The following is a 24,800-nucleotide window of genomic DNA, read 5'->3' on the forward strand; positions in this document are numbered from 1 at the left end:
AGAAAGAGGTACATATGCATCCTGGTAACCTAGAAAACATTGCTAGAAAGCCATAATGCAATTTAGTTTCAGGTGTTCGTTTTTTCCCCTAGAGTAGATTCCCAGACATACAGATATGTCTTCATTAATATTCCTGGGTTAGAATAGGTCATAGTACAAGTGCAAACTCTTATCCAAACTAACCTAGTCTTTCATTTTTCACTGGAGGTAGCTTGATGTCTTTTAAACAAATCTGAAATGACACCAAAGGAGGCAATGGGTTTTTTTAAAGTAGAAGAGTTAGGTATCCCATATTAGATCTATAACCTTTGGCTAAAGCTTTCCCTCTGCCTGATGCAGAATTTGCTGAACATGTAAGAGGAGTTTTTAATTTTTTTCAGGTAAGCTCTCTGCTTTCCCTGTGTGCTTGGACTCTGCTCAGTTTGGTAGCTCCTAGTCCAAACACAGCAAAAACAATGGCACAGACACCATTTCTGTCATGGTAAGTTCTCTTCCCCCATTTCTTCTCTGCTTTCCATTTTCAAATAACTGAGTCAGACTGTCAGAGCCCCTCTACTGCTCTTAGAAAGTGCAAGTCCAGGAGGAAACAATTTTTTAGTGCAGTATCTTGTGAAGGGGTTGCACAACATTGAAGGTAACTTAAAATGGGAAGTGCTACCAAATAGACTTATCATTGGTCTTCCTGCTTAATACTTAACAGTATCAGTCAGAAGACTATGCAGCACAGGGAAATGCTCTTGTTTTCTTTGAACAGTCAAGTAATTTCTCCTCCTTTTTTCATACTTTGCCCCAGTTTTTGGGCTACTGATAAAACAAGTTATATACAGAGTAACCTAGAAGCAACCATTTACTTGATCTATCAATACATTTCCTGTTAATGGCTTGTTTTTCATTCTGTTAATGATCAAAATGTTTGTAACACATTATTAAAAAGCCATTACTACAATATGCTGGAAGGAGAACATGACACCCAGGTATAAGAGAATTTTTGACATAACACTGTAATGTTATAACTGTGTAATCAGAGTGAAGGTTCCTAGGAAATAGGTTTCTTCTGGTTTTCCTCCCTCCATAACCTTTCAGCTGGTGGAGGGTCAATTTTAAAGACATGAGATCCTATGTTTCATGAAAACAGGAGTAAAGTGTAGAAGACAGACCTAATTATTCATCCCTGCACATACCCATAACATTCTTTTAGACTCCAGTGACTCCAGCCACAAGATCTGATCTGATATTGCTCACAGGACTACTTGCTTAATTTTGTAAGCAAGCATTGCTAGTGAGTTGCACCATTTTATCAAATGTTCTGCAATGTTGGCTATCCTGTACTTTCTGTGGCATTAGACCACCTTAAAATGAATTTGCCGCCTGCTCTCATTTTGACCTGAATGTCGTATTCACAAACTTTGTGAACTGAAGTAATTAATTTTAGAAGCTGAAATGTTCTCAAATGCAATAGGTTGGAAGCAGTTTCAATCTCTAGTAGGGCTTCCTTCAAAGATAACGTTGTTTCATAAATCAGCCTCTTTGTATTTAAACACAGTTTGGGTTTATTCACCCTCACTTTCTCTACAAATTGTTTCCTGAATAACACAAAGAAGATAGGTAACAGCAAGTAACTATTCCATGACTTTGCAGAATGCTGAGAGGGTTCTAAGAGTTTGTAGAGCACAACTTCAATCCATCTATTTCTTACAACCTCTGCTAATATTTCCTTCCTGAGTTTCCACTTAGGATGACCACAAGCCTTTTCCTTCTTCAGTGAAAACAGTACACCAAACTTCAGTATTAAGCCTGAATGTCTCATGAACAGTAACATATGGAAGTCATTCATTTTCCCTGAGGCTGTGCAAAGTACTTTAGGTAGTACTGATTCTAACGTAGCTGTCAGTACCACTATAAATCTCAGTGGCATGTCCCTGTGTGACAAAAAATCACTTTTACCTCTTCTAGTCTTTAAAACAACGTTATCAATTTCCTTCAGAGTATCTGCTAAAGGTCTGAAGTCCAGAAAAGAACATATAATATTAGTTAATTTGGGGAGAAAATGATATTTTACTGCTTTATATGACTTTATCTTTGGATCAGGTCCTCCACTTGATTTGGTGCCCTCAATTTCTTTCTTCAGATGCTGGGCTTTAATGTGGAGCCTAATGTCTTTGATAGGAGTCCTCAGAAGGTAATAATGTATTTTTCTGTTTCCTTTTCTGGTAGTTATTATAACACAGTTCTCTCTTTGACTTCTTACTTTATACAGTGTAACAGCATGTCTTTTCTCGTGTATCTTGCTGTACTTTTGACTACACTGATATAAAATGCACACTGTTTTTTCTGATATTAGAGCACATAGAAGACCCCTTAGGAATAGCTTATTCAAGATTTTCTTTGCACCTATACTTTCATAGACCTCTGGATTGTTTATTTCAGAGATAATGTATTCTGCATTTTCTCCCCTTTCAAATCCTGAAGTTTTCTCAATTAATTTTCTCTTCAATACAGCCTTACAAATCCCATATAATGAGCTGCTAGGTAATATGCCATTATAGAAATGTATCTGAGTTTTGCTGATTTCAACTTCCAGGGACAGACATGAGTTAAAAAGAAAATTGTTCAGTTCATGGTTTCTATGCCTCTGACTAACCAGACAATCTTTTTGTGTTGTCAAGGCAGAAAGAGAGATGGACCAAGTCATCTGGCTTCTCTCTGTCTGAGAGAATCCTGTAAGGAACCAGGTAGGGATATATAACATACTGGTGTGATCAGCAAATGGTTATGAGAATAAAGTAAATAAACTTTTAGTGAGGGTAGCACTTGCTCAGGGAAGACACCTGTCTGGATAATACTTCTGTGTCATAAATGGACCTGATGAATAAAATTCCTGACTTGTAGTATCTGAAATATCAACTGGAAATTTTAAGGTAAAGTGTAAATCTTCCTCAGTAGTGAGATTTTTATGAAGATAGCAAGACAAAAATAAAACCATCAAGGAAGGTTAATTGTGTAACAGCAGTGACTTACACCAATCAAAGGCTAAATATTCTGCCTAGTAAAGTTCTTGTAACCATTACCAATCTATTTTCTTTTTTTTTTTTTCTTTTAATTTGAATTAAAATCTCATGCCAGGAAGCAGGCCAATACACTAGTGGTGTTACCTCATCCTCATGTGTCTTGCTGGTTGAAAAACCCCCAAGAGTCAGTATTAGGTGGAGAAAGGTACTTTTTGTTCCCCTGGCATCTAGTAAGCATTTCTGAAAGAAGCCAAATTCTGGACGTGTATTACAGATACAAATTTGGAAACCTGAAACATGACAGACTTCAACTTCTCTGGGGCAATCCTATGAGAAAGGACAATCCTATCAAAACTTCATAGAATTACCTGATGCTAAAACCCCTACAATTATCTCTTATCATCCGTGTAGTGACAAAAAGATTATTTCATATTTCCCAGGCAGTAAAACCCAAAACTGTCTCATGCTGTTCTCTGTGCATTATTGGAAACAGTAACTTGTCATGAAAAATTGTACAAAATGCAAACAAATTCTTAGTGATTTCCATATAATTTGATACACCTTTAAAAACAGAGAGAAACAGTAATAAGTGCAACTTTTTGTCTTAGTGGCAGTCTTCTCCAACACGTAAGTGATGCTTCCTATTTCAGTCTTCTTTTTTCTCTCATCTTGCTTATAGCATCTTCCTCTACAACTAGTGTTTTCTTAGGGTTGCTCTGCATTCTTCTAAAGCTTTACTCTGTTATTATTTCTGAAAAATAAACCACATGCTTTTAATTAGAGAAAACTTCCCCCTCTGCCTTCCTTATGGACTCCAATCACTTAATTTTAAAGGTACTCACTGTTGCAGCTATTGCTGCTTGTCATTTCAACCAAACTGGCACCACACTCTGAAGAACTTGTCCTTGAAATGGAAGCTTTCCTGATGATAAGAAATGGGGAGGGGGGGAAAAAAACAAACCAAACCAAAAAATACACAGAGTGAAGAAAAAACAAAATCAGTTAAATAAATTATCAAGAGACAAACTAATTGTATGATGCTTCCACTGGAAAAAAATGACATGAATCTTCCACAATTACTTCCTAATTAATACTTGGCATTTTTGAGAAGCACATATCTGAGGAAGAAAAATAGAGATCAGAGGCAGGAACAGCACTCAGAACAACATAACTTCTCTCCTGAAGTTAATGTTCCTGTTTGATTTCTCAGGGCTTTATTTAAGCAATTAGTAGGTATCACAAAATTACTTACTTTATCATAAACTCTCTTGGCATTTGGAAGTGAAATATCAGTAATGTGACATTTTCCACACTTTACTGGGGAGAAATAAATCTTTCAAATAGAGATGGTCTCTTGCTGTCTCTTTGCTTTTATTTTAATAATAATTAGACATCTGCTCTCTTGAGGAGTCATGAGCTATTCTCCTTTCTGTCCAGTTTTTGTCCTGTGGTGATACAACTCCTCCACAAAGTCTGTTGTCTTGGCCAGCTTAAATGGCTTTATTCCTAGACCCTGTTGTTTTGGCTGGCTGAGTTCCTGTTCATCTATGTACCCTTACCTTGTATATAATTTGGCATTTCAATATGGACTTAAAGAAGTGAACTGCAGATTCATTTTACTTTTCCCTCGGTTTTTCTCTATTTCTCTAAGCTGTGTGTGTAGCACATATGACTCTCTATTGTTTTTAAATTAAAACTGGCTTATGTGGATCTCTACTACTTGATCACTTTTCTTCTTCTAGTAACCCTTCCACAATATGTTTCTGGAGAAAGAAGGCCAGATGGATTTCTAGTGATAGGTAAGTTGCTTGTAGCAAAATATGTCAGTTAAAAGAAATTGTCAGTTAACAATGTAATAGTAAAAATTTTTGCATACTCTCTTGTTTTCCTTGGGTCAAAATGATAGGCTGCATCAGGACCATTTGTTTTTCAGTGTTTCATTATAGAGAGTGGCTAGACCTGGATTTGTGCTACCTCCATAAACTGCTCTGCTCACAAGTTATGCAACTCCTGGGCCTAAAGCTACACAAAACCTTACTCCAAGACATTTATTTTCAGTGCTAAATAGCAATTCACTCCCATAAGGCCAGTTCTGATTTAATATATAGAGAGATAAGTTTTATATTCACAATGTAAGTACTGTCTTTGCTAAAATAGAATTGTTGGCACGATGCCACATCTTCTAGTGACTTCCAGTAGTTAGAAATAGCAATAGTTTAATGTGCTGAGCTTTTACAGGAATTTGGCAAAGAGAACTGAGCATGCTCTTCACAGATCCAGTTTTTCCCCTGATAGAGAGCTACATTTATTGTTATGAAACAATCCATTCATGGAGAAAACTTGACAAAGCTAATGGAAGCTAATGTACTGAACTCGTTTTCACATTCATCTCAGACGTGGACCAGTACTGTTCTTAGGCATTCCAACAGTGTGACAGAAAATTGTTTTGCAAGACTTATCTTTGAGGAGACCTAAAAGCTTAATATGTTCTTTGGAGCAACATCTCCTCATGTTTTTAAAAAGTAAATGAAAGCTACTCACTTTACTACACTAAATAATTGTATTTCAACCCAAGACTCACTAAGATAGTTCTACAGTAGCGTGTCCTTCAGCAGCTTCCAGCAACAGTGGGAAGTTTAGCCCTAGACTGTTTATCTTTCCCAGTTTTAACATGCCTTTTTTTCATCACCAGTCCTTGACCACTACATCTTCCCTCCATTTACTGCTGTTCCCTTTATTCAGACCTTCAGTTCCTTTCTCCTATTTTTGTTTTGTTCTACTTTCCATCATTCTCACCCTCTAGCCATTTCAAATACTGTGTTTTGTCATTATCTTTGATTCTCTCTTCTCTTCCTCCTTATAGGTTTGCTTCCCCAAACCATACCATCTTGCTGAATCCTAGTAAATAATCAAATACAGCATGAAATCAGCTTAGCAGCAGATTGTTGGCAGATTGTGAAAAATAAATCCCTCAGCCCATAAAAATGTGATGACTCAGTTAAATATAGAAGAACTATTTCCCACCACTCATCTAGAGCTTTTTCTGTGTAGCCCTTTTATGTGTTACTTCTGCTGTTACTTATGATTTGGTTTTGTAAGCAGAGCAATTAAATCCATCCTCTCAACCCTTGTATACTGAATGGATTTGTTTGTAGGGAACATTAAATGTGCTTGCACATGCCTGGTCCTGAAATCTTCCCCAGGCAACCTGAGATGAAGAAAACGTGGCTATGAAGGGGGTATAAGCGATGACAGGGACAAGAAAATAGAGCACTGGTTTTATAAAGTCTGTATGACTAGAGGCATAATTTGAGGGATTCAGTTTATGCATCCTAAATTGCAATTAATATCTCCTCTTCTGCATCACTCCAGACTGTGTTACTGTTTATACTACATGTGCATCAGAATCCTCCACTGAACAAGACAAAGAAGTGCTTTCCAACACCCAACTGAGGGGAAAAACTTCTCTGCTTATTGGTTCTGGATCAAACATAATTATCAATAATGTGTAATAGTGGAAGCTTGATAGCATGATATTTCTCTTCACAATTTAATGCCTTCCCTTGAGGACAAGTTGAGGATCACACAAACTCTCAGCTAACCCTTACAAGCCCCAGTTCTGCCCTCTTCCAGAATACTATGGTATACTTGGTAGATGAGATTTCACCAAAAATGTTGTTAGTGTTAATCACAGCTGCTACTAATAGTCCTTATTTCTGCAACTAAAAAGTGGGGAGTAGGTTGAAGAGACTTGTCTTAGCATTGGTCACTTAAGTCAAGAGATAAGGATTTTACATGTAAAGTGTTTCTTTTGCAGAAAAGTTTTCTAGCAGATGATTGTGCTCCATTAGCCTCTGAAGTGTAATGGTAAGACAAGACATTTTTTTAGATAATCATGGTTTTTCCTTTATACTAAAGAAGTTGATCATGATTTTTTGAGATTTCCCAAGCTAGTCTGGTATGTAATACAGTTTCAAGGGCAACTGTATTAAGATTGAGTTTCTGTCCTGGTTATTTTTCCAATAAAGAGGCCCTACTACTTCTGCCTGTTAGGTAAAGCTAGAATAAGCTGATTTCCTATAAATAAATTGAGTAGCTGAAGTTTATTTTCTAGCTGTCTAATAAAAGACTTGCACAGACCTGTCATTGCTGCTGTTCTAAGCTTTTGTACTTTGCAATGCGAGGCTCGTTGACTATAAAACTTGTTAGATTGTGTCTCCAGCCTTCCTCTAATTTGCTGTATGCATTGAGGAAAGGGATCTTTTAACAGATTACTTTTTGGGTTCTGGGCTCTAGGAAGACTTCCTATTCTCAGAAATGAGCTTTACTTCTAAAGCATAGTATCCTCACTGAGACTGGCATTAATTTTTCTGTAGTCAGTTCAAGCTGTATTCTGTTCTAAGAACTTTATAGTAATCTGTCTGTGTTCTTTAGCAAGAAGCTGGTGTGGCATTCCATTGCTAAGACAGGATTAATTTAACTAAAATGACTAATGTTGGGGGGGGTATCCTCTACAAGTTTTTTCTGATACAAACACTGTTTGATCAAATGTTCTCTATCCCTTTTAAATACATTCAGCTATGGCAAAAACTGATTTTCAGGGGGTTTCCATGACAGCAGCTGAGATAAAACTAGACCAGCTATTCCAAAGGTCGCTCACTGAAAGGCACTGATCAGAGAGGTTGATTTGGCAATGTGATTATGGGAGAGCAATGAATAGAATTGTAAGAACTTCAGGTTATCATAACCAAGGAGAAATGCAGCATGGGAGAAAGAGGAAGAGGCTGCAAGTCTGTAATGGATAAGAATTACAGGGACTAGTAAGTTGCCTCATAAAGGCATAAATACATATTAACAGTATATGACAAAATGAGCTTTCAAAAAGTGCTTAAAACCAAGAAGGTATGCAGGAGGTTAACTTGTGTACCCACAAATGCAGCGAGCAAGTGAAGACATTACATTTCTTTGGGTTTGGTCTAAGTGTACTGATACACTGTACTAATATATGTACAGCATCAAATAGTTGACTTGTTCCTTGAGTTGAACTGCTTACATTTGCAGTCCTAATGTGCCTGAAGTGCTACTAAAACCAAGCCTGTAGCATGTGCTGTCTAGTACTGACATTTCAGGGATAGCCCTCTGATTTGTTCTAGGTGTCAGTTAATAAATATCTGCATAGGGTTATTCTGGAATTTGATTCTTTCCATAGTTTCTAAAGAGAGCCATAAAGTAGTTGGGAATAATGGACCAGTTGGTTTGGCTGCCAATTCCATGCAGTGGAACAGTTTCTAATCCTTGGGCACTTCAGTAATTTGTCTCTATTTCTCAGACCTTGGAAAACACAAGGGGTGACTAATGTTTGAAATGTTAGCACTATCTCTGGGTAAACTGCAAAATCTCTCAGACATAGGTGTACTACTTGTATTTTTCACAAAACAACTGTAATAGATTATAAAAGACATTAAGAAGACTACAAGCCAGGAAGGAAAATATTACAAGCAACAAGTTGAGACATTCACATTAATTATGCTGAATAACCATACAAACCTTATGGATAATTCATTACATACTTTTACATTCAAATGATTAGTACATGATTACCAGAAGAAATTTCTACTTGATTAAATAGCTTCAGTACTTCAAAGCACTTTTACCTGCAAAGGAAGTAGAATGCTCCAATTACAAGAACTCCTAGAAGAAGTAGTGAAGCCAAGAAAGCTGCAAACAGGTCACCTTTAGTCTGGGACTTGATGCTGGGCAGCAAAACTTCCTCACAACGGGCTCCTGTGTAATTCTCAATACACCTGAAAAAACAAGTTTTACTTGGGTTAGATGGTAATTTCTCATCTAACATGGAAAGCACAAAGGCTTCTTTTGGTCCTAAGTGGGGAGAAAACTTGTTATGGCGTAGTTAATGTGTATATTTGCTTCACAGCAAGTTTTCTTACGGAATTTCCACTCATTTCCAGAAAAAAGGGAATTGCCATGTTGGCCATGAAGTTCACATTCTGATCCATACTACTTTGGTTTTTTCTTTTCTCTTTTTTTTTTTTTTTGTAGTAAACCATATCTTTCTTAATACATTTATTGAATTAGCGGTATACTTCACAATGGTGTGCTTCACAGTTCAATCTGCTTCCTTCCCTGGCAGATTTAATTAATTAAAGTCCCATCTTTAGTGTTAACTGTGTCATCCCACTGGTTCTCACAGTAATCACACTTTTTGCTTTCTGTGTTGAAGAGCTCGTATTGTCAGCTAAGTAGATCAAGAAAATGGGAATTCATAAAGACACAGTACACCCTAAAGTGCAGTAGTAGTTTATGCAGTGTGGTAATTGATGACAGAGTATGTTACATGCTTGGTGAATGACTCTTGGAGAGACCTATCTAAATGTCATCTCTACTATGATTATTTGTTCAGTATATGAAAACATCTTCTAAAGAAAGGGATTAAGTGAATATGGTATTTTACTATGGTAAAATGGTATGATATTTTATTAAAAGTAAATAAATTGAAACTTAATAATTCATATAGAGTAAAAAGATAGGTTGAAGCTAAACTAATCTTCATTTGTCTTATATTTTGCAGTTATTTTCCGAAGGAAATTATTGCATTACAGAAAATGGTAAGCACGTCATTCAATAACTACATTCTGCATGTATCTTTTATGTATGTAAATTTGATTCTTTCTACTGCTACAGATCTTGCCCCTTCTTGCTATTTCTGGTACTGAAGTCATAATAATCTGTGACATAAGCAATTTCCAGCTCCAGCTGAGAAAAATGGGCTGAACTCTATAACATACTTGGAAGTTCTCAATTGCCATTGGTAGCTACAAGGTGTAATTTAGGTGGGGGGCAAGAAGGCAGAGTGGGGAGAAACTGCCAAAAAAGAAGGATGTCTAGCATATCTAAATAAGACAAGAGGCTCACAGTGAGCATGCCAAAGAGGCATGCAGGATGTGACTCCCAGCATTGCTTTGCACAGACCATGGACCAATATTTCAGTACTACTGGTCAAAAATATTTCACAAAGAATTACTACCATTTCTTTTAATTCTTTGCCTTTGGAAAGAAAATGGAAGATTTAGACGCTAGGGAAAAAAAAAACCAGCCTATATTGAGGCTGTGCAATTGATGAAACAGCCACCATTTGCTAAGGACAATATGAAACTTCTTGAAGTTTCTATTAACTGCTGCGAGAAGCAAGGGTAGGCAGATTGCTCTGATTGCTTGAGATAATGTTCCAGATATTTACTGTAGGTACAGAGGCATTTCAGGGGCCTATTTCTGAAATACTGTAGAATACTTTAAGAATAGAAGTATAGTTTGAGTGGAGCATTGTTCTCTAGCGAGTGAGAGAGAAGTGCTTTGGAGACCTGAATAGAGTAACAGGGATAGAAAATGGAATATAAAATTCATAGAAGTATCCTTGAATACCAATGAAAACCAGAGAATAATGCATGGCTAAAGTGATACAGGAAGAAAAAACAAATAGGTTTTGGCATCAAATTAAGGCTCATAGAAAAGTTCTAGAGAATGAGCCTAAAAAGAGTAAGTCAGTAGCCTGAAGAGAAAAATGAAGCAGAAGGAATAAAAGACATGCCTGTCTGATGAGAATTGCATACAGGATGAAGGTAAAAGGCCAGGGTTAGAGAACTGTTGCCATACACCTGAGTGAGTTGGCTTGAACAGTGCATGGGAGCCACATTCATGTTCTGTGAAAGATCATGGGGAAAAGACTGAGTTGTGATGACAGTGTATGAAAAATGTCACTGAGATTGCAGCCACTTTCTACTAAATAGAAAATAGAACCAGATGCTTAAGATAGTCACAAGTCTTCAAGAGGGAAAGGAGTTAGAAGGCATTAAGATTATAAGGGGAACATTACAGCCAATATGAATACAAGGTTACAGCAAAAGGAAAAAGACCTACTTTAAAAAAGCACATACAAACTTGATGCTGAACCTATTAATTGTTCCTGGATGTAACAAACCCAAGTTTTAGAAACTTGTTTTCCATGATATGTCAATTAATATCTGTTTAACTGCCTGCAATGCATTAGGGATTACAAAACCATCCATCTACTTTCTCTAGACTGACTTGTTGACACACTAGTGGAAAGTGATTCCATGGTATGTAGAAAATACTGCCATATAACCTAAAAATTATTGAGGTTTTAACAGGAACAGGAAAACTGAGATGAGGTGTTTCTTGGTTACATTTCAATAAATGTGATTATAGGTTCACATTAGCTATCAGTGAGCTCTGCTACAGTTCAGGCATTTCTGAAAATCCAGGTGTTTAAATATTGGCTTGCGTAAGCTTTTATGAAGTCACCAGTGCTGAGGTACAAACAGGTGAAGGACTATGTTAGATTGTCCTGCAAAGAGATAGAAGCAACTGATGCTTTAAGATATCCAGGAGTACTGTAAGTACTTTCCTAAAACTCCTAGGAAGGAAACTAAGCAGACTTCAAGAAGTGGAAGTCACTCGGAAGATCTGCCTATCCTGTTTCATTAGCAGAGCTCTAATCACCTAAGAGTTGCATACACTTGACTACAAGCAAGCCAGGAAAGTGGTCTCTAACAAACATGTAGGCTATGAACATAAGCCTGACTGGTATCTGTATAATGTATCTTAGAGGTCCTACTATACACAGCCTTAAAAATCACTGGCAACTCATGATTTATCTTGTGTTGGATACCTGCAAGTAGAGCACATATACTTGCAGCTGTTAATATGGCAGGCAACTGTACTTCTGCTCTTGAATGCATGAGTGCAAAAGGGAGAAAAGCCTGTTTCTAGGCTAGAGTGAGAGGGACTTACACTAACCAAGTCTTGTGGTCAGTAGGCCAGGTGTTGCTGTTAGCCTCCTGTTGCAGCACACATTTTCTGTTGGTTTTACATGGTCCTACTATGAAGCACTCCAAAGCTGTCTTTCCTCCTCTAAGAAATTAGAATTTCTAATTCATTCAGAGTTGAAAGACAACAGCCTTCAAATGTTTGAGGAAAAGCCATGAGACTAGAACCCCCCCATTTTTAGATAGCATCCAGGTTTCTGCTTTCCGAGATGCCTGCAACAGGCATGAACACACACCCACAACTCTTGTCAGATGAAATGAGCCAGCCTTATCTGCTGTATGCAAAAGTGCTAGAGGAGCTGTGCTGGAGAGAAAACACTAACGTAATATATGTAAAGAAATCCACAGAATCTTTGAATGCAGGATATTAATCAGGGCTATGCATACCAGCAACATGATAATGCTGCATTTTCTATTTTAGGTCCCATTAAAAATAAATCTTAGCCATTGACTCTATGGCTGTATGTTTGGTGTGTATTCTAACTTTTGTTCCTACCATTCAAGCTAAAAGCAGAACTGAACAATACCAGGTGGATGCTTTGTTTTCAGAAGATCCTGGGACAGTTTTGGACACAGAGAAAGAAGAGAAACCCAGATGAGTGGGAAGCCCTTCACTGGCATCTTACAGTGTGTATCTCTGAAGGCTTATGGCACAACAAGTGTATCACTTGTGGGGACATTTGAAAAAGAGAATGGAGGACCTATTTCAGAGCAAGAGCCAGAAAAGGATGGGGTATACATAAGGCAATGGAAGGAATTTGCACAGGATTTATTAGGTTGTATTAGAATAGAAGCAAAGCAAGGGTAAAGTAGAGATATCCTTTATCCATACACAGGAATTTCAGGGAGATTTCTGAGTCTGTCTCCCTTGCAGTCTCCCCTTAGTCTGAATGCACTGCCCTGCATAGAAAATGATCCCTTCCTCCAGAAGTGAGTGTACACTCTTAATTTCTGTGTGCTGCCCTTAGAAGCAGAGGAGAGCTGTATGTGTGGTCTTACACCATCTGTATTTCATCTGAAATACAGAAAGCAAGCTCCCAGAAAGCTGCCATGTGTAAGACAAAATGGAAGTACCAAAGATTCCTCTCAGACAACAAAATCTTCACTTAATTCTGTACTGTATTAATTAATAATTATGGGACAACTGCACACCAGGTGTTGAGGCAAACAGCTTTCAGCCTCTTGTTTTATGATATACCTGAGGCAGCTGCTTTTCCATCCTTCTCCATTCTGCTGCATGTTTATTAATTACATTTGAGCATTCCTGCATTTGAAGCTCATCTTTTTTATGGTGGCAGGTGCACCTTTCACTGCTGAGACCATTAACTCATTGTTAGGAAAGGAACAAGGGAATGTGGCAGCTGAGCATTCATGTTTTAACACACATCAGCTGTATTTAAAATCTGCTAATGTTGCACAGGAGAGGGAGGTCAACTGAAGTTTTGTTTATTTTAAATATCTACTTTGTATGTACATATATATGTATTTCTCCATTTTTGAATGGTAAAAATAACTGACATTTCCAAAATAACCAGTCTCTCTTAATTTGATAGCATGCTACAAAGTACATATTTCTAAGGAATGATGCAATTTTCCTTGCTACACTGTGAAATGAATTACAGTGATCTTGCATCAGGTAATCTGGACTATGTTTAGCACAACACATTTGTGTAAATAAGCAGCATGTCAAAGCAAGTGTGTTTGAAGGTGTTCTTATAGTTAGTCTATTCTTGCTCCATTTCCACCTTTTAATCAATGCTGTGCTAACGATAGGTCAGTCTGATGCTAAAACTGACTTAATTTTTCTGTGGGTGGGAGGTGATCATTTGAGAACACTTGGAAGCTTTAGGTGGGATTTGGCAGAAACCTGCATCAAAGCAGCTCTGCACAACTGTGTGATGATGCCGGTCTTGAAGTTCCAAAGCATCAAATATTTTTCTGAATTCTGCAGAACAGTGATGCATTTTTTTCCTGTTGTTTCTATTCACATCACTGCTGATTACTAAGATATCTGTGTGTAAACAAAACCTTTCTCATCTATAATTAGCCTTCTCTGACTGATTAAGGAACATGCTTAGAATGAGGACAGGCTTAAATAGAATGCTGCTATTTAAACCCATATAACTTCATAATCAACTCACTAGATACAGAAGAAAAATAATTGCTAAGTTAAATGCAATAAGATTGCCTGAGTATAATAGAAATGCTCTTAAGGTGTTACTTTTCTGCTTCAGCAGATTATAAAATCCTCTAGTACTTGAATAATTATTTGCACTTATAAAGTGGAAATTATTTACACCAACTAGCTTGTGCTTCTGAAGAAAGGTCTGAGTATTTGTTGCGTCATACTTAGCTATTGCGTCAAATACACCTTCCTCATTTCATAGTCTAACAATAGTTGAGTAGGTGTTTTGAAATTGTGTATCTGGTGCTTTTTAGTCTAAACATTTTTTTCAATTTAAGTTTTAATATTAACAATATGGGATCTCTTCTGGAGGTTAAAATAAAAGTGTATTTCAACATGTTTTACTTTTTCTGTATATTCATTTTGCATTGCATAAGCTTGCAAGGTTCAGCAGTCATCATCACCCAGCATTTCCAATCTTTATCCTCAGTTCTTGATCTGATTCCTTGTATGACATGGGACATTATGTTTAATGACATTGATATGCTGTATATACTTTTTCAGTGAGCACTTACCACAAAATTGCCTCTTCTCATCTACTAGACAAGTAGTAATTTCTCTTGATGAATGATAACTCAGAATTAGTAAATGCAGGACCATGAAAAGTTAGAATTTAACTTAGCATCTTCTCATGTCTTGGGAAATGAGAAAGTAAAACCACGTGACAGTGTTTTTGTAGCAAATGTAGCCACGTGCAAAACCAGGAGATGCTTCTTTTCCAGTGTGCTACATGGGTTTCCAAAAGAAGAATGGCTGTCACTATAAAGCTGCCCTTTGAGTATTTCAGCAAGATTGCAAGAACATGGTAAGTCTTGAATTACATCCTTTTTTCCCTCTTAAAAGATTATCTTCCTTTTTGTTCAGGTCAGGCTATTTTATGTTACAAAAAGTTTTGCAATACAATTCATTTGGAAGAAAACCTGGCAATGTATTTGCCTTTCTGAATGCCTTTCTAGCAGTATAGGCCATGAGACAAAGGGTATTTTGTTCCTTTCGGTACTCCAATGACAGGAGGAAATATGGCTCTGAATATAGATATCATCCTGAATGCAAACATAACTGAGTACTGTTGTACCTGTCAGACAAGTATACACCAAATACACATGCATATTTTTCTCTCCTTGTCCTGCCTCTGCAAGCCAGACAAGTAATCTGAGCATGAATTACTGAATTTGAACAGCCACAGGTCATGGTTATTTTCCTTTATTTAATGTTTTAACAGGAATTTCTTAAAGACACAAAGTGAAGAAATAGTCTGTAGACAGTTATTCTCCAATACTTGCAACACACAAACTTTAGTTTCACTGACCTGCAGAATGGACTGGATACAGTAGGAATCATATAACAAATCCCTCCATTTAGACAAAAAGATCCATAACTGGTGCCACAGAGTTCTTCATGATCTTAAAAATAAGACCAAAATAAACACAGAGACATCTGTATTTTTATCAATAAAAGGAAGAGTCTTCATTATCATTCTGGGGAGTGGGGATGGCTTCCTTCAAAAAACAACAAAACCCAGCAAAACAAACCACCCACCCACAAATAAAACCACATTATGAACAAATAGACTTGTGGTACAGGCCAACAACATACAGCACTCTCTTGCAGAATTTTTTCATGTAACAAAATGCAAAAAGATAACAAATTTATCAGCATATCAGATGTGACGCACCTAAATTATATTAATAAATGCAAAATTTATCTTGCAGTGATATCAACTTTTGAATTCTTAACTTCATTTGCCTTTTATAACCACAAATCATACTGAGTACAGTGATTCACATGATGACCTATATGAGTTTGCCCTGTTCCAGGGGCACAAACTATCTTTAGCTAGCATCTGTGAGAGAAATGGGAGTCACTACAGATAAATCCAGAATAGTCTCAGGTGTGGACCAGGACATTCTGAGACTGCTTCAGGCTGCACTAAGAACTAAATCATATCAGAGCTGGACATCATCAGGTTGTCCACCCCATTTTTTAACAATCAATGGAGGAGCTGGCCTGTGAAATGTCACTTACTTAGACGACTGCCTGTTACACTGTAATTTCTAGGGACCTCAAATCAGCTTTTTCGTGATGCAGTAGTCTTATGACTTGTTGATGTGCTAGACAGAACTAGGCATTCTAAGCCCCCAAATACAGAGTACTAATGTTGGCACTCATAGCAGCATTTGTAATTGTATGCTTAAAACAATATATAACTCCACCATTTCACTCTTTGAAAGCAATCTAAACTTGGAAGTTGTATTGCATAGATGTATGATACATTTAATGTATCACTGATTCATTGTGCATATATATATATATATTTTGAAATATTTCTTCCATCTTATGAAACAACCATATCTCAATCAAGAGAAAAACAGAGCAGTCTTCTGATACCACAAGTGTGAGGATCATGCATTACCTCACAGTTTAGGTGTTGTCTTTGCTATTATTTCTCCCAGAAGTTCTGAAAATAAGAATTCTGCTGTCTCACTATTTATGTACAGAAGACATGTTCTCTACAAAGTACAGTTTCTTTAGAAGGAAACTAGATTTTAATTTTCTTATTTGCCCTTCAGAAAAAAGGGTTCCCCTTTGTTCCTGCAGGAAAAAAAGAGGGGAAGTGTGACCATAAGACAGTGTACCCTAGAGGGAGCTTCTACATCTTTGCATCTAAAATAGACCTGACTTTTCTAAGAGTAGCAGAAAGGCTTAGCCATTTCTAACTCTGTGCAACAATACCATCATGCATCATGCTATCCTCTAGACCACTGTCTACTAATTCCTCTCATCTTTCCATGCACTCTTCCATTTATGTGATGGCATATAAACATAGCAATGTGAGTCTAGTCTTCAATGGGAATTCACTTTCCTGTTCATGTTATCAAAGTGCTAGCATCCAAGTGGTAACTGGATCTTTTTGCATGTGCGCAATTAAATTTGAGAGCTGGAAGAGGGGAAAAGTAAGGCTGCAAAACTTGTTCACGTTTGACCTTGTTGCTTTGGCCCAGGATGAGGCCTAACAGCAACACGTGTTCTGCCCCACCTCGTGAGAAGTGCATGGAAACATGTTTCAACTTTGAAGCTTTCTGTGCTTGTCTGCTGACAATTAATTTGCTGCAAGTTCACTATTAAAAGGCTTTACAAATTATTTTGCATGGGTAATTCCTAATTGCAATAGGAATAAGATGTTAACAGGGGGAAAATGCAGGCAGGTTTTTAAATAAAAACTATAAATTATTTGATTTTAATCTATTCAAACATAACAGTGGAACTTCTTTGGTACTGTATTTAAACTGAAGGCTACAAACATCCTTCCATAAACGAAGAAAGGGTATTGAGCATGTGAACAGACTATCAGGATTTCTATGTAATTTTAAGAATCAAGAGAGAAAAAGGCAAACTCTGAACTTTGACCTGCTCTCAACTCTATTAAGCACCTGAGGCAGTTAAGTGGTGTTTAAATTCTACCAAATCAAAAAGCAAGACGATAGAAGGTAGGCCCCATAGAAAAATCTCTTTAGACAGCTCATGGAAAGCCTTCAGAGAATTTCTGCTTAAAATACTGCCTTACGGTTCTATTTATTTTTTTCATCTTTATGCAGAAATAGGCCTGTCTCACACTGGCATACTGGTAGAATACTGAAGAAAACTAAATGCCTCAGGTCTCACAACATTTGGCAGAATGATTCTCTTACTGTTATGGTACGATCTGTGTGTTAAAGACCATCTCTCCAGCCCAACTAGACAGTTCTGTTCTGGCAGAATACCTCAGGCACTCTGTCTCAGGCCTATTAGAGGAAAGTGAGAGAGGTGGAAAGAGAGAACAAAAAGTGCCTAGGAAGCATTCAAAGCCTTTTGATTGTAATTACAGACAATTTCTCTATAGGCTATTTCTTTCTAGATAGAGCTAGACTTCTTTCCAGTGCTAAGGGGAAAATTGTAACTTTAATTTTACCAGTAATGAGATATGTGAAGAAACCTCTATGTCCATGTAGATCAGGTGGCCCAAATTCCATCCAACTGTGATTCCCTGTGTTCCATTTTGTGTATTAACACTTTGCTACCAGAATAATACAGGATAAAGTAGATGACAGAATTATAAAAGAGAAGAAAAGTAAATTCAGGATTCTTTCACACACACACACACATACACACAACTAATTACCAGTACTAGTGGGTTTTGCTACTATACAAACATATGTATTGTTTTACTCCATACCCACTTTATTGAAATGCAGTAGTTTGGATGAAATTTGTAAGCTACAGCCCTGTATTTATAGGAAGAAAAGTATGAAAGCAAGAGTTGATCCCCTTAATTTTATAGTCAATGATGCAAAAGGCTACACTAGAATCAGAAGGGGTTTGATAAAAGCCAAAAACCAATTACATTAGCATTGGTGAATGTGTTATGATTTTTCATGAGGTAAGTCAATACATTATTTTAATCTAAAAATGCAAATGGTATGCTTTGAAAGTCAAATGTATATTACATTCAGACTACCATAATCAGGATAGAAATGTTTAACAAGTCAAGTGATGATCAGCAATTAAAAAAACCCTAAGATTTAGCTTTTCAATTAATACAATTGTAGAAACTCTATCAACATATATTCCACATAATATATATATTTTGATATATCTCTCTATGTGAGAGATTAAATAAAGAGAAGTAGAACACAAAAATTACTTCTAAAAGAAGTCAAATTTTGGAGGGAGAAGTAAAGAGGAATGAAACAAGATTGTTCTTTCTAATGCTAGACTGCAAGGTCTAGTGTTAGTGCAGAGGTATTAGCAGCCTCTAAAAACACTGATTCACAGTTATTCATTCTGAGGATATGCATGGAAACCTATCCCTGAACTCTCTTGTCTCTTCGTATTTAAACTTTAGTAACCTGGCTGGCCTATCTATTAACAAGATAAATAAAGGTCACATTAACCCCTGAAGAACCAAGCCAGCCTTGATAATCCGTATGTTGACTTGGCTGTTTTGTCTAGTCCAGAGGCTAAAATACTACAGACTGTCTAATCCTAAAAGTCTGCTTAAACAAAAAAGGGAAGGGGGAGGAGTAGGAACTGTTGACAGAAGACAAAAGGGCTGATGCTTGCATGCTTCCTCACTTACAAGCAACTTTGGACTGTATGCTAATCAATCATGAGCAATGAAATACTAGGACTCATCAAAGCAAACCTCTCCTAAGACAACTTTTACCACTGACTGGTGAACTCTAGTTAGCTGACTAGCAAGTGATGGCAGTCCTATAGAGCATTTGTGACCATCCAAAGAGCAGCTATCAAAAGCAATGCAATTTTAATCAATTCTAATTGTATATGTATTCACATCCAAGTAATGACTTGGAAGAAATTACCTGTTCGCATATTATTCCGACAACAATTTTTACTCTTGGTCAGAGGCTATTCTTCTAAAACAGCACCTAAAGACAAACATGTAGATTTATCATGTAATTTTTAATCCTGGTGACTTTTTTTCCCTGTGAAGAAATAGCTACTGAAATGTATCTTTCAGTGCTGCTGCTTAGACATGGGTTGTGCTTTTACAGTAACATACTATTATATTACATGTAAATTCCATTCGTTCACAGTTAATGGAAAATATTCAAGTCTACTGGCATGTTCTGTGAAGTCTTAATGACAGTACTACAGGACAAATCCAAATTCATGCTAAAGGATGTTTAAACAAGGAGTATTTTTTCAAACTGCCATACTTATTCAGACTTCTAATACCTGATGTTTTTAGGCAACCTAAATTACGGTTTCTGGCTAGCTAATTAAATTGACATTTGTACCTGAAAACATAGTGTGCACAACTGAGCCAGTTCTCAGACTGTGAAGTGTTCAGTCAGGTAAGGTCTTGGTAGTAGAATTCTTGCATTTCACAAACAAGTTTCCCAATTTGTAATTTCTCTGAAAGAATGTGTTTCACTCAAGTGTTTCTCATGTCTGGATGCCAGATGAAGTTAGTAATAGAGGGCATGAATTTAGTTGATCTCAGCAAGGTTAAGACATTTACAATTATTTTTAAAATAGAAACTCTGTGCTTGGACAGAAACCAATCTTCACTTGACAGTGCTAAAAAGAAACTTACTCTATAGACGTGCCAACTGTATAAGTATCTAACTTTGCTGATCTGTTTTCTTGTAAGGAGTTGTCACCGTTTACTTTGCTAAACAGGTTATTGAACAAGCTTAGCATAATCTTATTTTTTACTGTTTGCTCTCTTTTTCCTATACTTGAATGTGTACACAAAGTAAATATTTAAGCAAACTGTCCTATACTGGAAGAAATATTTTTTTTCCTGTGAAATGATCAAATAAAACGAATTGTAAACTTTACCAGAAGTAATTGCCTACACTTCAGCTGCTCGTAATAGAAACACAGCTTTCTGTAGAGGCCCATTTCAAAAGGTATGATGCATTTGTACTTACTGCATAAGCAGAGAATTCTGTTTTTCATTGGATCTCAAATGTCTTCTCTAGCTCTTTAAGTGTGCTGTCCATACTAGAAAATCTGAAATGGCAGCTCCCTGTGATACTGGGCTGCAACAGCAGGGTCCCCACCCAAAGGCTGTCCTCTTGGGCTGTTCCACAGATAGGCAACGTTGCTTACTTTGTGTACAAAACCAAGCACAATTAAAGTAACCTGTGGCACACAGAAACAAACTAACCTGACTCACTTCAGAACTAAAATCTCGGTTTAAAAAGAAATAATCTTGGAGGTAGTTAATTTTAGCAGTGGAGATCTGGATTCTGTATGTGCCATTAAAAAGGCTTCCAATTGACAGAGTGCAATGTGGGTGAGGTTATAAGACAAACATGCATACAGAGGCCAAGTACAGATTAGAGTAACAACACCCCATTAAGCCCACAGAATCATCTGCACGTGTTTCTTGGGTTACCAGTACTGGAATTTATTGCTGAATTTCAAATATTCACATAATATAGTATATATATACAAAGTATATATATATATTTATAAAGTATTATATGCAGTAGTCAATAATGTGATTTAAATTTCTGGTTTATTGGAGCAAGCAGTCCTTTTTATTTCACTTTCCCTTTTCTCAGAATGTTCCACAAAACTGAGTAATATCAAATAGCTCTCACAACAGAACATATAAATAGGATATATAACCTAAATATCAGCCTAGCTCCTCTACCAGATTTAATTAGGATACGAGTCCTTGAACAGACAAAATAACTTGACTTTGCTGCTGCAAAAAGGAGATCTCACATCTCCTTTCCTTCATCTCACTGTCAGTATGCATCTCGCTGTCTCTCTGGTGCTGCTACTGGTATAAACTGAACAGTTCAGGAGATGCTTAAATACAACCAAAGTTCCTTAGAGGATGCTGACAGTTTTATATTGTATCAGTGTTAAATGGATGTGCTAGACACCTCATCAGCTGTTCGGACCAGGACTAATTATTACTTGTACTACAAGCTGTTTACACACAGACTGCAGGGAACAAGACAGTGTGAAGAAGGCTATGGGACTACTAATGGTGTGCTTTCAAATTTCGTTGCCTGAATAGTCAAGCAATCAAGGGGTGGCAAAGGAAGGGGGTGAAAATACTTTCTAAACAATCCAGGAGGATATGTGTATGTATGCATAATTCTATTCTTTCAGTTGGGATGGTAAGTACCAGAGTTCAGGTCTAAAGATAACTTTCAAAAGGGATGTTGCTGACAGCATTCACCCTTGAGGCTTTTTTAAATTTTGCCCCTCCCCCCCCCCCCAAAAAAAAAAAAAACTGAAAAAAATCATTAGATAATCAAGAATATGTTTTTCTCTGGGATGTTTGTTACACTCTGAGCAGCTCTAGTATGTATCACTGTCCTAAAACCAATAAATTGGACTCTATCTCGTTAGAAAAATAAGCTGATAATATTGTAAAGAAAATAACATGCCAAAGTAGAAATTGTTGCTAAGCTCAATTCTAACTTGTTTCTATCTGTGCACAGGAGATCCTTTGTGCATCAGTGAAACATGAACCCTGGCACATGTGTGTCACACCGAATGACGCAAATATGGACATTCTGGAGACTAGTCATCTGTATTGGAGAAACCACAGATGAAAGTGAGACAAACAGGAAAATTCATATGCCTTCATGCTTCTTAGCACTGAGACTTTAGGGGAAATAATACTTCTTTTTTCTTTCCTTTTGTTTTTGGGGTTTTTTTGGAGGGAACTGGTATTTGATTTATGGACAAATTTGTCACTTGGACACAAAACTACAATGGGTTCAGCTCTTTAGCAAACGTATGTGCTGGTGTCTGGCCATAATGGCTGGAACAAGTAATTTGAACTCATTAGATTTGTCTTTAAATGAACCTATGTGCTTTACTCCCCATACACTTAAAACAGAATCCTTACTGCTACTTATTTTTGTGCACTTTTAATGGCTAACTATACTAAGCATCCATGAGATGCAGTTATCCCCAAAAGATGGTAACTGGAAGTCTTAATGACACAGGCAGATAAAAAGAAAGCCCTGGATAATGATTTGGGTTTTGTTTTATAGTTATTTGCTATTCAAACATTCTTAAAATTAATCTCTATATAAACTCTCCCCCAAATTAAAGAAGAACATTTTGGTCACATGGCTATTCCAAATATACATTGTTTGTTCATTTAGATTAAGTTGCACCTTAAAGCTGTCTTCAAGAATGGGATTTCATTGCATTATGTACTCTTTTTAAAAATCCAGAAGCCCCAATACTGAGCTCAAATATTTGTGGTGTAAAAAACAATGAAGGGAATCTTTCTTTTTAATTGCACTATCTGCTTAGCAGGCTAATTAAACAAAAATTTCCTTCTGAGATGTGTCCTTGATATTTATCAAGCAGTTAGTAGTCTAGGCCTCATTTTCTCTGCGAGCCCAGAACTGTTCTGAAGTCTTACTAAAAGCAGTCTATTTTCTTTTCTAGGTGGTAACTTCTTAGCCCCCTTACCATATGAAGCAATCATAAACATCAGAAAAAAAAAATCCATGAAACTGCCTGAAAAAAAATTGAGATCTTATTAAGGAAGAATTCAAGATGAGGTATTACAAGAAATTTGTGTAAGGACAGTGTGTAACTCTAATTTACACACTGAAAGTTTCTTTTAAGATGGGACAACCACAAGTTGAAGGAACTCTGATGAAAGACAGATGCCAAAGCAGATGCCAAGTAGCTCACAAGTCTCAACGTGCTTGTGATTGACAGGTACATTTTTTGAATACAGTTGTTCAGAGTTCTTCCCAAATGTAGTTTTCTCAAATGACTGAGTCCTCTTGTCTTAGAAATGCCTACAGTAAGCATTTGGGTTGATATGTTGATATTACCCACTGAAGTACATCTACAATTAATTATATACTAAACCATCTGGAAAACTGTTGTCTTGATGTCAAAATCATAATTTGAGATATTATATTAAATTTAATGGGGAACTTCTCATTCCTAGAATTTAAGGAGTATGTGCAACTTCAAATTCCCATCTGAAACCCCAGTTTGACTGTAAGAGATATTTATACAGTTGAGGATTTTGTCAAATGTCACTACTATATTCATACTAGGTATTTGTAATTTTGAGATTGATTGCAGTCTTATGTTTGGGTGCGCTTATGCAGGGGGAGAATTAATACACTTTAAAACCCAGCTGCACTAAAAGAATAACTGCTGAACTTGAAAGACAGCCCCCTCAATACTACTTTCATTTTGTGTCCTGACTTTTATGGCACTCTTGATCCCAAGTATCATCCCTAAACTCTCTTAGAAGTCATCTGAAATGTACTACAATTTAAAGGTTCTTGCTGCATGATTTTTATTCCTATTTCAGTGGTAGACAGCATTCATCAGTAATCTCTCATCAGAACTCAAGAAGTCCGTATCACAAACTGGCATATGAGAACATTTAATAAAATAGATGTCCAGAACTTAAATTTGGGCAACTGAGTTCAGCTCCTTATCTTTACTTATTACTCATTGAGAAGATAATGTAGCTAGTCCTCATAATAGTAATTTCGATTTTATTTGAAGCTAAATGTCTAGTCAGTAGTAACTAATTGCTGCCTGATGACAGCTATTCCACTGCAAGTCAGCACAAGGGAGAGAACTGTTAAAGCTCGTATTGCAATCTTCTTTTTTATTTTTGGTCTATTTAAGGCATGTTCTTAACCTTGGGGGAATTTTTTACTTCCTTTTTGATGCATTTAATTTTGCATTGAGTTAATTTGTTTTGCTTAAACCGTAGCTTACCACAGCAAATGGATATTCTTAACTCTGCTAGTGTAATCTTTCTCAGACATGCACAGGACAATCTGCTGAATCAACGTAATCTCTAATCTGCACTCTGTAATCGTGCAGCTGCTCTCTCCGCGCGCAGTTACGTAATCCTGGTGGCTACAGAACAAAACAAGGCACAAAACCCACAGGCGGAATTTTAAGAATAGTGTTGTAGCCGAAGCCTCGGCGCACCTCACCAGGCGGCCGCCACCAGCCCCCGCCCCCCCACCCCGGGATGAAGCTGCCCCTCTCACCTAGTTCCCTCCCGCCTCAGCCCGCGGTCCCCCCACCCTGCGGCTCCCACCTGCCCGCCCTGTCCCGGGGGGCGGCGGTAGCGCAGTGGCGGCTCCTGCCGCGAGGAGACCTGCCGGGGGCGGGGGGTCCGCCCCGCCCTCCTCTCGCGCCTCACCTTCCCCAACCCGTCGTACTACAGCGCTCGCCGTCCGCTGCCGCGATTGGGTGGAC

At 37.3% G+C, this 24,800-nt stretch overlaps 1 protein-coding gene and 3 long non-coding RNA genes across 12 annotated transcripts; 3 read left to right on the plus strand and 1 right to left on the minus strand.

Moving 5' to 3' along the window:
- The first annotated feature begins 2,109 nt into the window (after window positions 1-2,109).
- Window positions 2,110-4,965, plus strand: LOC137443923 (uncharacterized). The gene is made up of 3 exons (XR_010988024.1): window positions 2,110-2,179; window positions 2,667-2,732; window positions 4,751-4,965. It is a non-coding gene; the product is annotated as an uncharacterized lncRNA (long non-coding RNA).
- Window positions 2,143-24,794, minus strand: NRG4 (neuregulin 4). Of its 9 annotated transcripts, none has more exons than XM_068144125.1 (7): window positions 24,745-24,794; window positions 19,418-19,483; window positions 18,007-18,111; window positions 15,367-15,460; window positions 8,663-8,812; window positions 3,851-3,930; window positions 2,143-3,759 (listed from the first exon to the last, which is right to left on the minus strand). In XM_068144125.1, the coding sequence occupies exons 3-7, from the start codon at window positions 18,065-18,067 to the stop codon at window positions 3,743-3,745; spliced, it is 402 nt and encodes a 133-aa protein (XP_068000226.1). In that variant the 5' UTR covers window positions 18,068-18,111; window positions 19,418-19,483; window positions 24,745-24,794; the 3' UTR covers window positions 2,143-3,742. The 9 variants fall into 9 exon arrangements, with proteins under 9 accessions (XP_068000226.1, XP_068000225.1, XP_068000228.1 ...); XM_068144124.1 differs by lacking the exon at window positions 24,745-24,794 and adding an exon at window positions 24,640-24,722; XM_068144127.1 differs by lacking the exon at window positions 24,745-24,794 and adding an exon at window positions 24,590-24,712.
- LOC137443921 (uncharacterized) lies at window positions 6,827-12,704 on the plus strand. The gene is made up of 3 exons (XR_010988022.1): window positions 6,827-6,875; window positions 9,598-9,634; window positions 12,377-12,704. It is a non-coding gene; the product is annotated as an uncharacterized lncRNA (long non-coding RNA).
- On the plus strand, window positions 14,737-23,664 carry LOC137443922 (uncharacterized). Its single transcript, XR_010988023.1, has 3 exons — window positions 14,737-14,862; window positions 22,031-22,146; window positions 22,998-23,664. It is a non-coding gene; the product is annotated as an uncharacterized lncRNA (long non-coding RNA).
- Window positions 24,795-24,800: the final 6 nt, after the last annotated feature.

The sequence above is a fragment of the Melanerpes formicivorus genome, unplaced genomic scaffold, assembly GCF_026170545.1.
Source record: "Melanerpes formicivorus ecotype bairdi unplaced genomic scaffold, bMelFor1.0.p_v2 SCAF_10, whole genome shotgun sequence".
Lineage (NCBI taxonomy): Eukaryota > Metazoa > Chordata > Aves > Piciformes > Picidae > Melanerpes > Melanerpes formicivorus.

Excerpts from the sequence above, each read along its gene's own strand:
- NRG4 (XM_068144125.1), bottom strand. The coding sequence starts at position 18,067 with ATGGAATTTGGGCCACCTGATCTACATGGACATAGAGGTTTCTTCACA. Across the intron at positions 15,461-18,006 it reads CTTCACATATCTCATTACTG|ATCATGAAGAACTCTGTGGC; the intron begins GTAAAATTAAAG and ends CTTATTTTTAAG. Across the intron at positions 3,931-8,662 it reads GCATTCTACTTCCTTTGCAG|GAAAGCTTCCATTTCAAGGA; the intron begins GTAAAAGTGCTT and ends TCTTATCATCAG.